Source organism: Lampris incognitus, chromosome 9 (assembly GCF_029633865.1).
Source record: "Lampris incognitus isolate fLamInc1 chromosome 9, fLamInc1.hap2, whole genome shotgun sequence".
Lineage (NCBI taxonomy): Eukaryota > Metazoa > Chordata > Actinopteri > Lampriformes > Lampridae > Lampris > Lampris incognitus.
Window position 1 is genome coordinate 59,467,687 of NC_079219.1, and position 12,074 is coordinate 59,479,760.

Consider the following 12,074-nt stretch of genomic DNA (forward strand, 5'->3'; position numbering starts at 1 on the left):
AAGGTGCTGACTCCTGCAGCCACAGACAGTTCACTTGCACTACACCAGCTAGGGCTCTTTAGTAGTATTCTCACTGCATCATTATAAGCTACTCAAAGCCCCTGTAAGCTTGCTTTTTTAGAGTTTGACCACAGGTGTGCAGTATAAAATGGTGTGCAATATGTAGTTTGACCACAGGGGGCAGTATAAAGTGGTGTACAATATGTAGTTTGACCACAGGTGTGCAATATAAAGTGGTGTACAATATGTAGTGTTACCATAGGTGTGCAATATAAAGTGATGTGCAATATGTAGTTTGACCACAGGGGGCAGTATAAAGTGGTGTACAATATGTAGTTTGACCACAGGTGTGCAATATAAAGTGGTGTGCAATATGTAGTTTGACCACAGGGGGCAGTATAAAGTGGTGTGCAATATGTAGTGTGACCACAGGTGTGCAGTATAAAGTGGTGTACAATATGTAGTGTGACCACAGGTGTGCAGTATAAAGTGGTGTACAATATGTAGTGTTACCACAGGTGTGCAGTATAAAGTGGTGTACAATATGTAGTGTGACCACAGGTGTGCAATATAAAGTGGTGTACAATATGTAGTTTGACCACAGGGGGCAGTATAAAGTGGTGTACAATATGTAGTGTTACCACAGGTGTGCAGTATAATGTGGTGTACAATATGTAGTTTGACCACAGTTGTACAGTATAAAGTGATGTGCAATATGTAGTTTGACCACAGGGGCAGTATAAAGTGGTGTACAATATGTAGTTTGACCACAGGTGTGCAATATAAAGTGGTGTGCAATATGTAGTTTGACCACAGGGGGCAGTATAAAGTGGTGTGCAATATGTAGTTTGACCACAGGGTGCAGTATAAAGTGGTGTGCAATATGTAGTTTGACCACAGGTGTGCAGTATAAAGTGGTGTACAGTATGTAGTGTGACCACAGGTGTGCAGTATAAAGTGGTGTACAATATGTAGTGTGACCACAGGGGGCAGTATAAAGTGGTGTACAATATGTAGTGTTACCACAGGTGTGCAATATAAAGTGGTGTGCAATATGTAGTTTGACCACAGGGGGCAGTATAAAGTGGTGTACAATATGTAGTGTGACCACAGGTGTGCAGTATAAAGTGGTGTACAATATGTAGTGTGACCACAGGTGTGCAGTATAAAGTGGTGTACAATACGTAGTGTGACCACAGGTGTGCAGTATAAAGTGGTGTACCATATGTAGTGTGACCACAGGGGGCAGTATAAAGTGGTGTACAATATGTAGTTTGACCACAGGTGTGCAATATAAAGTGGTGTACAATATGTAGTGTTACCACAGGTGTGCAGTATAAAGTGGTGTACAATATGTAGTGTTACCACAGGTGTGCAGTATAAAGTGGTGTGCAATATGTAGTTTGACCACAGGGGGCAGTATAAAGTGGTGTACAATATGTAGTGTGACCACAGGGGGCAGTATAAAGTGGTGTACAATATGTAGTGTGACCACAGGTGTGCAATATAAAGTGGTGTGCAATATGTAGTGTGACCACAGGGGGCAGTATAAAGTGGTGTACAATATGTAGTGTAACCACAGGTGTGTAGTATAAAGTGGTGTACAATATGTAGTGTGACCACAGGGGGCAGTATAAAGTGGTGTACAATATGTAGTGTTACCACAGGTGTGCAGTATAAAGTGGTGTGCAATATGTAGTTTGACCACAGGGGGCAGTATAAAGTGGTGTGCAATATGTAGTGTGACCACAGGTGTGCAGTATAAAGTGGTGTACAATATGTAGTGTGACCACAGGGGGCAGTATAAAGTGGTGTACAATATGTAGTTTGACCACAGGGGGCAGTATAAAGTGGTGTACAATATGTAGTGTGACCACAGGGGGCAGTATAAAGTGGTGTACAATATGTAGTGTGACCACAGGGGGCAGTATAAAGTGGTGTACAATATGCTCTGAACAGACACATCTCCACGCTAACTGAACGCATAGCAAACTTGCGTGACAGAGTGTGTGCTTGTGTATACATCATGCAGCGTTGTCTATAAACATCATCATCGTCTGTCATTTGTTCAGTAATAAATATTTCACCTTATTACACAGCCCAAGATTATTATCAGACAAGTTAAAATCAGGAGGTTTTAGATGACTGACCTCTTTGGTTTTGCAGATCTGCACACCAGACACACAACAGATATCAAGGAGCTGCTGGAGACCAGCGCTACAGTGACTAAGGAGGACAAGGTCATCTGCATACATCATATGGTCCACCAAGGTATTACCCATCATGCACCCAGTGTTACGGGCTTGCAACTGCTAGGTCAAATCATCGATATATAGATTGTAGAGAACTGGAGACAGAACTGGAGACGGTTATATATATATATATATATATATATATATATATATATATATATATAGTTTGTTTGCTGTCCTTAATCTTGTCACTTTAAAACCAGTTGTGGGAGTATGTGGATGTTGTGGACCAGCTGATGAAATAATGGGGCATTCTCTAGAGGCCTGTTTAATTACATCTAGTCTCATCCTCGGCTGGTCATTTCCCACTGATTGCCTGGAAAGGTGATTGGCCAGCACAAAAAAACGAGACAACGTTGTGTTGAAAACGCCTTTGTTTTGCTTTTGGTTGATGGTGAAGCACTCATCATCAATCATCATCATCAATCATCATCATCATCATCATCATCAAGCACGACTCGTTATGGAAGTGTTAGCACAAGACTATAGGCTCAGAACAAAGGTCAGCTAATTATTATTGAACAAATCATCAGGCAGTTATCCAAGAAGACAGAAGGCCAGCCAAATGGAGACTGGCCCTGAGATAATGGTCACTGTCTCTTGTTAATATCTAAAGATTACAAACTGATTAAATCACAGTGAAGTACGTCCAGGCTATGGGTTCACTGTGTATTTCATATCAAGCATTGCAGATAGGTTCAAAAATAAGATGCTGTCTATGAAATAGCAGTTATCTTCTGTCAGTGGGACAACCTGGAGGGAATAAGACGACTTGAAACAGAACATTTACTCCTTTTCAAGAGAACCGAGGAGCCCACCGAGGAGCCCACCGAGGAGCCCACCGAGGAGTCCACCGAGGAGCCCATTGAGGAGCCCACCGAGGAGCCCACCGAGGAGCACCCGGGTGTTCTGTCATCCACACGCCACGGTTCATGTGTTGTTGCTTCTAAACGTTACCTCGGGGGCAACGGCAACGTTGAAAAAAATTGATTAATAGATAATAAATTATATTAATATTGATTAATGTTGATATAATTGATGTTAATAATATGATTATATTAATAATATGATTATATTTATATTATATATATCATTATATTATATTGTTATTTATTATATTATAATTATATGAACACTATAATTAATATTAATATAATTAATATATATATATGTAATTAATATTAACACAATAATTAATATTAATATATTAATAGATAATAGATGAGATTGTAAAGCGCTTGAATGGCTGTTGCAGCTAGAAAAGCGCTATAAAATGCACCTTGATTGATTGATTGATTGATTGATTGATTGATTGAGTGAGTGATTGATTTATTGATAATATGCTGCTGGATTATCGTCAAGTCCTCCCACATATAACTTGAATTTTCCTTTTTTTTTATTGAAGGACACGTTAAAAAAAAACCAGACATAACAGAGCCAAGCAGGTAGGCAGAGGCAGCCACACTGCAACACAGAGTTCAATTCAATCCAATTTATTGTCATTAACAACAACGTGCAGCACATGTTATCTCTATCCATCTCTATCCTTAATGACCGTAACTTGCTGCACATCCTTCGCAGCTCAGTCCCTCAGTCTAGCCAATCAGTACAAGTCCTTTTCTCCTTCCTTAGTGTCTAACCTGTCATACAACTCACCATACGCCTTTTCCTTTGCCTTTGCCACCTCTCTCTTCGCTTTATGCTGCATCTCCTTGTACTCCTGTCTACTTTCTTCATCTCTCTGACTATCCCACTTCTTCTTTGCCAACCTCTTCCTCTGTATACTTTGCTGTACTTCCTCATTCCACCACCAAGTCTCCTTGTCTTCCTTCCTCTGTCCTGATGACACACCAAGTACCTTCCTAGCTGTCTCCCTCACTATTTCTGCAGTGGTTGTCCAGCCATCTGGTAACTCTTCACTACCACCCAGTGCCTGTCTTAACTCCTGCCTGAACTCCACACAACAGTCTTCCTTCTTCAACTTCCACCATTTGATCTTCGGCTGTGTCTTCACTCGCTTCCTCTTCTTGGTCTCCAAAGTCATCCTACAGACCACCATCCGATGCTGCCTAGCTACATTCTCCCCTGTCACCACCTTGCAGTCTCCAATCCCTTTTAGATGGCGCCTTCTACATAAGATATAGTCCACCTGTGTGCACTTTCCTCCTCTCTTGTACGTCACCCTGTGCTCCTCCCTCTTCTTGAAATATGTATTCACCACAGCCATTTCCATCCTTTTCACAAAATCCACCACCATCTGTCCTTCCACATTTCTCTCCTTGACTCCATACCTTCCCATCACCTCCTCATCACCTCTGTTCCCTTCACCAACATGTCCATTGAAGTCCGCTCCAATCACCACTCTCTCCTCCTTGGGTACCCTCTCCACTACGTCTTCCAACTCACTCCAGAATTCTTCTTTCTCGTCCATCTCACACCCAACTTGCGGGGCATATGTGCTGATAACATTCGTCAACACACCTTCGATTTCCAGCTTCATACTCATCACTCTGTCTGACACTCTCTTCACCTCCAGCACGCTCTTGACATCCTCTTCCTTCAGAATTACCCCTACCCCATTTCTCCCCCCATTCACACCATGGTGGAAGAGTTTGAACCCACCTCCGATGCTCCTGGCCTTACTCCCCTACCACCTGGTCTCTTGCACACACAGTATGCCTACCTTTCTTCTCTCCATCATGTCAGCCAGCTCTCTCCCTTCACCAGTCATAGTGCCAACAATCAAAGTTGCTACTCTCACCTCCACACTCCTACCCTTCCTCCTCTCTAGCTGCCTCTGGACATGCCTTCCCCCTCTCCTTCTCCTTCGCCCAACGGCACCCTGCTGGTAAACAGTACCGGTGGCGGTTGTTGGTCACCCGGGCCTCGACCGATCCGGTATGGAAATCTTATTTATGATCCCCATATTTGATTTGGCAAAGATGTTATGCAGGATGCCCTTCCTGATGCAACCCTCCCCTTCCTGATGCAACCCTCCCCATTAATCCGGGCTTGGGACCGGCACTAAGAATGCACTGGCTTGGGCATCCTCAGTGGCTGGGTTCATAAAACAATGAAAATAATGTACTGGTAAAACAATGAAAATGATGTACTGATAAACAATGAAAATAATATACTGATAAAACAATGAAAAATAATTTACTCATAAAACAATGAAAATAATATACTCATAAAACAATGCAAAATCCACGTATACGGAGTGACTAACACATTTTGAGACATCTTTCCATGGGGTTCCAGAACACTGACAATGCCGGAAAAGATGGGGCACCACTGAGCCGAGCAAAAAGAACAATTTGTATTTATGTCAGCCTTCAATTTCTTGAGAAAATGCTTTGCAAGTCCAAACAGTACAGCCTTTTTCTTTAAATGTATTTTTAAAATACCTTTATTCTATAAACAAAATCTGGCCATGAGAAAACCAAATTAGCAAATAGTGCAACTTACACTGAGCTATTACACAATTTTTAGTATTTCACAAAATAATAAAGAAAAATACTAAAAAGACAACAAGACAGAAGGCTAATGAGAAATCAATCTATGTATGTTTTTGCAAATATTCAAAGCTCTTTTGGTTTGTATACATTTCAGTGCTTTCTTAAAATCTATTAATTAGTTGATGAAGACCAAGGTTAGTGGCCTGGCATTAATAAGCCTGGATCTCTGGATACATTGTTGCGCCATAATAATCGGGCTATTGCGCAACATTTCCATATTTCGATCCTCCATCAAGGCTCCAAATTTAATATCCTTATAACAGTATATATAAAGTATATATATATAAAGTCCTTTCCGGATGTCCAGCTTGGAAGGAATTCCCAAAAGGCTGCCGTATAAAACGTACAAGAACACAACAGATGCGGTAACGCTTCCATAGCCCAGCGTCCCCGGGAGACCGAGCTGAGCCAGGCTCCCCTGTCATGTGACGAGGGTGGCAACGGATTCTACTTCCGCTCGTCGCGAGCCTCGCAGTCACATGCGCCTGCCTGTGTGTTGAGTTTCACTTCCGCGCTCCGTAATCTCACGCAAACATCTCGGCCGTTATGCGCTTCGTTCTCGGACAGGCTTGTAGTAAGTAGCGCAAGAGGACAGCAAACTACACAGTCTTGACATATATATAGATATATATATATATACCGCTACGTGCTTAACGCTTCCGGACAAATTCAGCGGTCCTGTTTCCGTGTGCCGCTGCCAGTTTATCTCAGCACAGCTGCTCAAAGCTGCAGAAGAAGAGCCTTTAGCGGAGGAAGAGCTTTCAGCGGAGGAAGAGCTTTCAGCGGAGGAAGACTCGGGGCATCCACGGCCGCTGCTTCCACTCAGATGTGACAGTAGAGCTGGTCTCTCTCGTCCTCTCGCCAGAAGAAGCCATGGAGGTAGAGTCTGGCAGCATCGCCCCTACCACGCTCCCTCATAACGCCACTTCCTCCCAGCCGCTTGCCCCTCACATACCCAGTCGTGGCTCCAGAAATGGGTCGTTTCACAACTTGAGTTCCTGCCTCAGTGGTCATTTTACCTCCAGCTCCGGTTGTGTTGTTGTACTTTGTCAGTGTATAAGTTGTCCTCTAGTAAGGAATGCTTCCAACTCCATGAATCAGCCATTCCCCTCGCCATTACCCCCTGACCCCGCCATCTGCTGGGGTCACGTTTAAGTGTGATGCATTACTTTGCAAGTGTGACGTGACTTGAATAGCGATTTTTGAGATCCCCACTTTTAAAGTATTCATATTTTTTGGTGTTTGTCATTCTCCCATATAATGTTTGTGCCAGGTACCAAGCAGACCCACCGGAGTGCCGGTGTTATTGTGGGCCCTGGCTGCTCAGCTGGTGCTCTGTGGGAGTGGGTTGTGTGCCAGTGATCATACCAAGAGCTGTAAACTGCTGTTTGAGTCAGAGTCGGAGCGTAGAGTCCTCAGGCGGCTAGAGCCCATCACCAGAAAGAAGTAAGAAACTCTCACTTTCATGGTTGGATCAGTTTCTGCAGCGACTGGGCAGTTACTGCAAAATAACTTCCGTGTCATTTGTTGAAAAGGGTAGTGCCTTTCACATTCCACTCTTTTTTAATATATATATATATATATGCACTGAATTCCGGCAGTAAAGACACCTCATACCCTTTCTTGTACTAAGGGCGTCCAGGTAGCGTAGCGGTCTATTCCGTTGCCTATCAACATGGAGATCGTTGGTTCGAATCCCCGTGTTGCCTCTGGCTTGGCTGGCCGTGTCTGCAGGTGGGAAGCCGGATGTGGGTATGTGTCCTAGTCACTGCACTAGCCCCTCCTCTGGTTGGTCAGGGCGCCTGTTCAGGGGGGAGGGGGAACTGGGGGGAATAGCGTGATCCTCCCACGCGCTACGTCCCCCTGGTGAAACTCCTCACTGTCAGGTGAAAAGAAGTGGCTGGTGACTCCACATGTATGGGAGGAGGCATGCGGTAGTCTGCAGCCCTCCCGGATCAGCAGAGGGGGTGGAGCAGAGACCGGGACGGCTCGGAAGAGCGGGGTAATTGGCCAAGTACAATTGGGGAGAAAAAGGGGGAAAAACAAAAAAACTTTCTCGTACTAACATATTGTTTGAATGCCTGTTGGTTGCTGCAGTGCTCTCTACGTCAGTTTTTCATCGTTGTTACTTAATCCGTGTTATATTTTACTGGAATTTGTCTTCGTTGATAGCTTCACAGTTGAGACAAAGAATGGCAGTGAGAGCTACACCTATGTGTTCCAGTTGTGTGGGGATGCTGGGGGCGTCCAGCAAGCCGGTCTGATTCAGATGAGCAGCACGCCAAAGAAAACAACAGTAATTGGCATGTACAACGCCACACAGGCCATTGGAGGGAGTAAGTATCTGCAAAATAAAACAAAGAGACACTGACTCAGGTCAGATCGAGTGTCCCCTAGATTTGCAGCAAGTACGGGATGGGAACCGCTGCAACTTTGGACTTGTGTTTTTAGGCAATGTTTTGAAACCAAAAATGTAAGCAGGAAGTAGCCTTTAGCTTCAGAATCCTTTTCAGAGGAATTTTATTTCCTAACTCTTTTCATGAATCAACTTTTTCTTTCGCTCTCGTACAGCTTTGCCTCTTTTGACATTTTCATGCCCCCTGTAGGTGACTGGGTTATTCTGATATACAGAAATGGTGAGAGGTATGATGCGCACTGTTCGCAGGAGCAGAGAAGGGCCATTGTGATGATCTCTTGCAACACGAAGATGGACGTAGTAAGTTTACATGTGTTTTGGGAGGGAATTAAAGAAATCGTGACTTTTGCCCTTTCTTCTGTTACCGAGTATTTGTTCCTTCCTCTGTCTCTGTCCCCCCCCCAGGGCCAGCTGAATGTGGTTGTGGAGGACCGAGACAGACAGCAGGACTGTTTCTACTTGTTTGAGTTGGACACAAGTGCAGTGTGCCCACATGTCGAGTACCAGCTCAGCACTGGTTCCATAATACTCATAATGTGAGGACACCCAGCACTGACATGGATATTCCCCAAGTTTGCTGATTAAATTCTTGTTAATGACAGCCCTTCTGTTATTTCAGTGGCTTCTGTGTCTTGGCTGTGTACCTCATTGGAGGGTTCCTCTACCAGCGTTTGGTCGTTGGGGCCAAGGGAATGGAGCAGTTTCCTAACTATGCTTTCTGGGTGGAGGTTGGCAATCTGACAGCGGTAAGCTTTTCTCACACATAGATGCTTGATGCAAAAAAAAAAAAAAGCTCAAGTGAATTATCACTCATGTTTTTTTTTTCATATCATCTTCTCGTTTTCCCTTCTTACTTCTGCTTTATTCACAGGATGGGTGTGACTTTGTGTGCCGGTCACGGAATCGAGAGGAGCCACCGACTTACCGGGGTGTGGTCACAGAACCCTTGGAGGAGGAGCCAGAAGAGCGAGATGACCACTTGCTCCCTATGTGACCTGGTTGTGTCAGAAGTGGGGCAGAGCGTTCCACTGTGTGACGCTATTTACTGTTGCAGAAGCTAGAGGAAGTTGCTGCTAGACACAGGTCTATGGTCAGTTTTAACCATTTTTTTGTTTTTCTTTTGACAACAAGACTCATCCTAGACCTGTGCCTAAAGGCAACTTTTATTACCTGATCCGTTTCTCGTTTAGGAGGGCAAGTTAATCAGAGGACTGGAAGGTCTGTGGTCTTTTTGCCCCAAGCAATTCATTCATTTCAGACAAACGAATTTATCAGAGATTGGAAAGTGAAAGCTGATCCTCCCGTCATCCTAGTTTGTGCACTGACACTCGTGATGTCCACACTGTATTTGAGCACCTCTGTGTGTGTGTTGAGGTTTAGAGTTTGGCTTATTAAGGAAAATGTGATACCTAATTAAACTACAGTCCATGTTCTTTTTCCACTTAGTACTTTTAATTGCAGGTAAAATATTGTGGCTTCTGCAGCCTTTTTGCACAAATACAAGTCCCGGTTGGAGGTGTACCCTGACATTTTGTCATGTAGTTTGTCTGCTTATCACAACCACGCACACTTATCACATTATAGGGGGGATGGTTTACTGTAATCCATCTCTGAAGGCTAGCGTATATCTTTTGCCCCGCCTGGAAACCGAGAGGAAGTAGCGGCTGGTTTGCAGTGACGCTTTCCCATTAGGTCTGGTGAGGGAAGCGATCAAGTTATTTTCGAGAAACTGACGTAAAAATATTTACACTTGTTCCAACAGGGCGGCGAGTGTCCAAAGAGAGAAAAACACCCAAATCCGAAATCTCAGGAGGGCACATCGAGTAATGGCTGTCGTTCACGTTGCTGCACAGTGACGCACATTGAAGGGCAGTTCATACATGAGGGCCGCTCCTCCGCCACACATTTATGACCCACTTCAACCGTTACTGATGCATTGTGTGCGTGCGTGCACACACGTGTGTGTACGTACTCATATTTTCATAGAATAAACAGACAAACATGCCAAATCACCGGTAACTATGGCAAACAATCTGTCTAAAGTAGTAATTGGTATTCCTTGTCTGCTCAGCGGATACTGACCTACCGGGGGCAGGTGGTGCTGCGTGGTGTGGTACCAATGGGCCTCTGAGCGGAGGCAGGCTGCCACCTGTCCCGGTACATTAGCTCTTGAGGAATGTAGAAGTTGGGAGATGTTTCTGCGTGGCCGTTTTCCGTGGCCTCCTGAATCGACTGTTGCCTTATGCCCCTTTTCCACGACACGGCACCGGCCCGACTCGACTTTTTCGTTTTCCGTTACTGAAAGGTACCGGCGCTTCGGTAGCTGTTACCACTTTCCTGGCACCACCTTTGTCGAGGTGCCGAAGAAACTGGAGCGGGTACCAAAGCCCATGCAGACCAGCCACACTGAGGGGGTGGTGTTAGGGTGGTGGAAAACGACGCTGTGGGTCGGGTCGAGCCGGTACCCTGCAGTGGAAGAGGGCGTTAGCTCTTGAGGAATGTAGAAGTTGGAGGTGTTTCTGCGTGGCCTCCCGAGGCGACCGCCGCCTCCGGCGTCAGACGTGTCGTCACACCGGGGAGGTCTGTGTGAGGCCTCTGCTGTTGCCGAGGCGACGGTTTGTACGGACACAAAGCGGCACTTCAGCCGTGAGAGGGGATTCTGTTGTCCGTTGTACATTTTTCAGTTTGAATTATTCTGGTTTCTTCGTTTGTACGCCGACTTGACGTAGTGAGTTGCGTTCCTACCTGCGGGGTTGTCGACAGGATTTGTAAACGTGCGCGCTGGACGATTGTGTTGCTTATCTCGCTTGACTTTTTTCTTACCCCTTGTTTACTGGAGGGTTGAGGGTGGAGGAAACGGTGTGCTTCTGGGTTAAAAGGAGAGCTGTAGAACTAGTGGGATTCATTCTTAACGTGTGTCTGAAGTGTGTGGCGGTGCATGTGTGTGTAGTTTGCGTCCCTGCATGTGCACACGTTTAGTAGCCTAATTAGAGAATGAAATGCAGGACGTTGTGTTTGGGGGTTTTTTTTACATGGAAGTGTAGACAACCTGACACGGGCATCACACAATTTTACACCCGCATGCATAGCTAGGTGTCGGTTTTTACTGGGATGGCAACTGAAGCCGGGAGTTGAGCTACTCCAGTCTGCCGGATGATGCTGCACCCCGGGGACCAGGACTAACGAGTCGACACGGCCCCCGACCGGTGGTGCTCGTTTGCAGGCCGGGAACCTGCGAACCGACGCGTGCGGGGAATTCGGCCCGACATCGGTTCACTCCCCCACACGTCCAGCCCGTCTTTCTTCCTGGTCGTCGTCCTGCACCAGCTCTACTGAAGCCACGCCGCTGGGGTAGCTCAGTTATTACCCGCGGAGGGGCAACGTGATGGATGACCAGTGGTGTTTTGTGTTTAGGCTACTTTACGTGCATGTAACGACGAAATGCTTTATAGAAAAGGCAATAAAAATGACATTTGTAAGATGTGGCGTGGCTGAAATTATTTCACCTTCAAATGAGAAAGTTGAGTGGGTTATGCAGCACACCGACCGTCCAGCCATCCACTATCCGAACCGCTCATCCTGCTCTCAGGGTGGTGGCGATGCTGCGGCCCGTCCCAGCAGCCACTGGGCGGCAGGCGGGGGGACACCACCCTGGACAGGCCGCCACAGGGCTAAGTAGTGTGTGAGAGAGTGGAGCTGAGAACTATGAAAATGATGGCCTACACAGCCTCTCACCAGCCAGTGTAGGCCATATTTCTCATCATGGCCTACACTGCCTGGTGAGAGGCCGTGTATTATGAATTATGGCCTACACGGCCTTAAGAGACGGTGTGTAGGCCACGGAGAGGGTGTGTAGGCCACAGAGAGGGTGTGGAGGCCACAGAGACG

General features: G+C 45.7%; 1 protein-coding gene across 1 annotated transcript; it reads left to right on the forward strand.

Annotated features, from left to right (window-relative positions):
* Positions 1 to 5,732: 5,732 nt before the first annotated feature.
* m6pr (mannose-6-phosphate receptor (cation dependent)) lies at positions 5,733 to 11,664 on the forward strand. Its single transcript, XM_056286788.1, has 7 exons — positions 5,733 to 6,649; positions 7,044 to 7,216; positions 7,943 to 8,106; positions 8,377 to 8,486; positions 8,592 to 8,722; positions 8,806 to 8,932; positions 9,058 to 11,664. The coding sequence occupies exons 1-7, from the start codon at positions 6,644 to 6,646 to the stop codon at positions 9,178 to 9,180; spliced, it is 834 nt and encodes a 277-aa protein (XP_056142763.1). The 5' UTR covers positions 5,733 to 6,643; the 3' UTR covers positions 9,181 to 11,664.
* Positions 11,665 to 12,074: the final 410 nt, after the last annotated feature.

What these genes read in the sequence shown, in the direction of transcription:
- m6pr (XM_056286788.1), top strand. An exon ending in GCAACACGAAGATGGACGTA is followed by an intron (nt 8,487 to 8,591) that starts GTAAGTTTACAT and finishes TCCCCCCCCCAG; the next exon opens with GGCCAGCTGAATGTGGTTGT. An exon ending in GGTTCCATAATACTCATAAT is followed by an intron (nt 8,723 to 8,805) that starts GTGAGGACACCC and finishes CTGTTATTTCAG; the next exon opens with TGGCTTCTGTGTCTTGGCTG.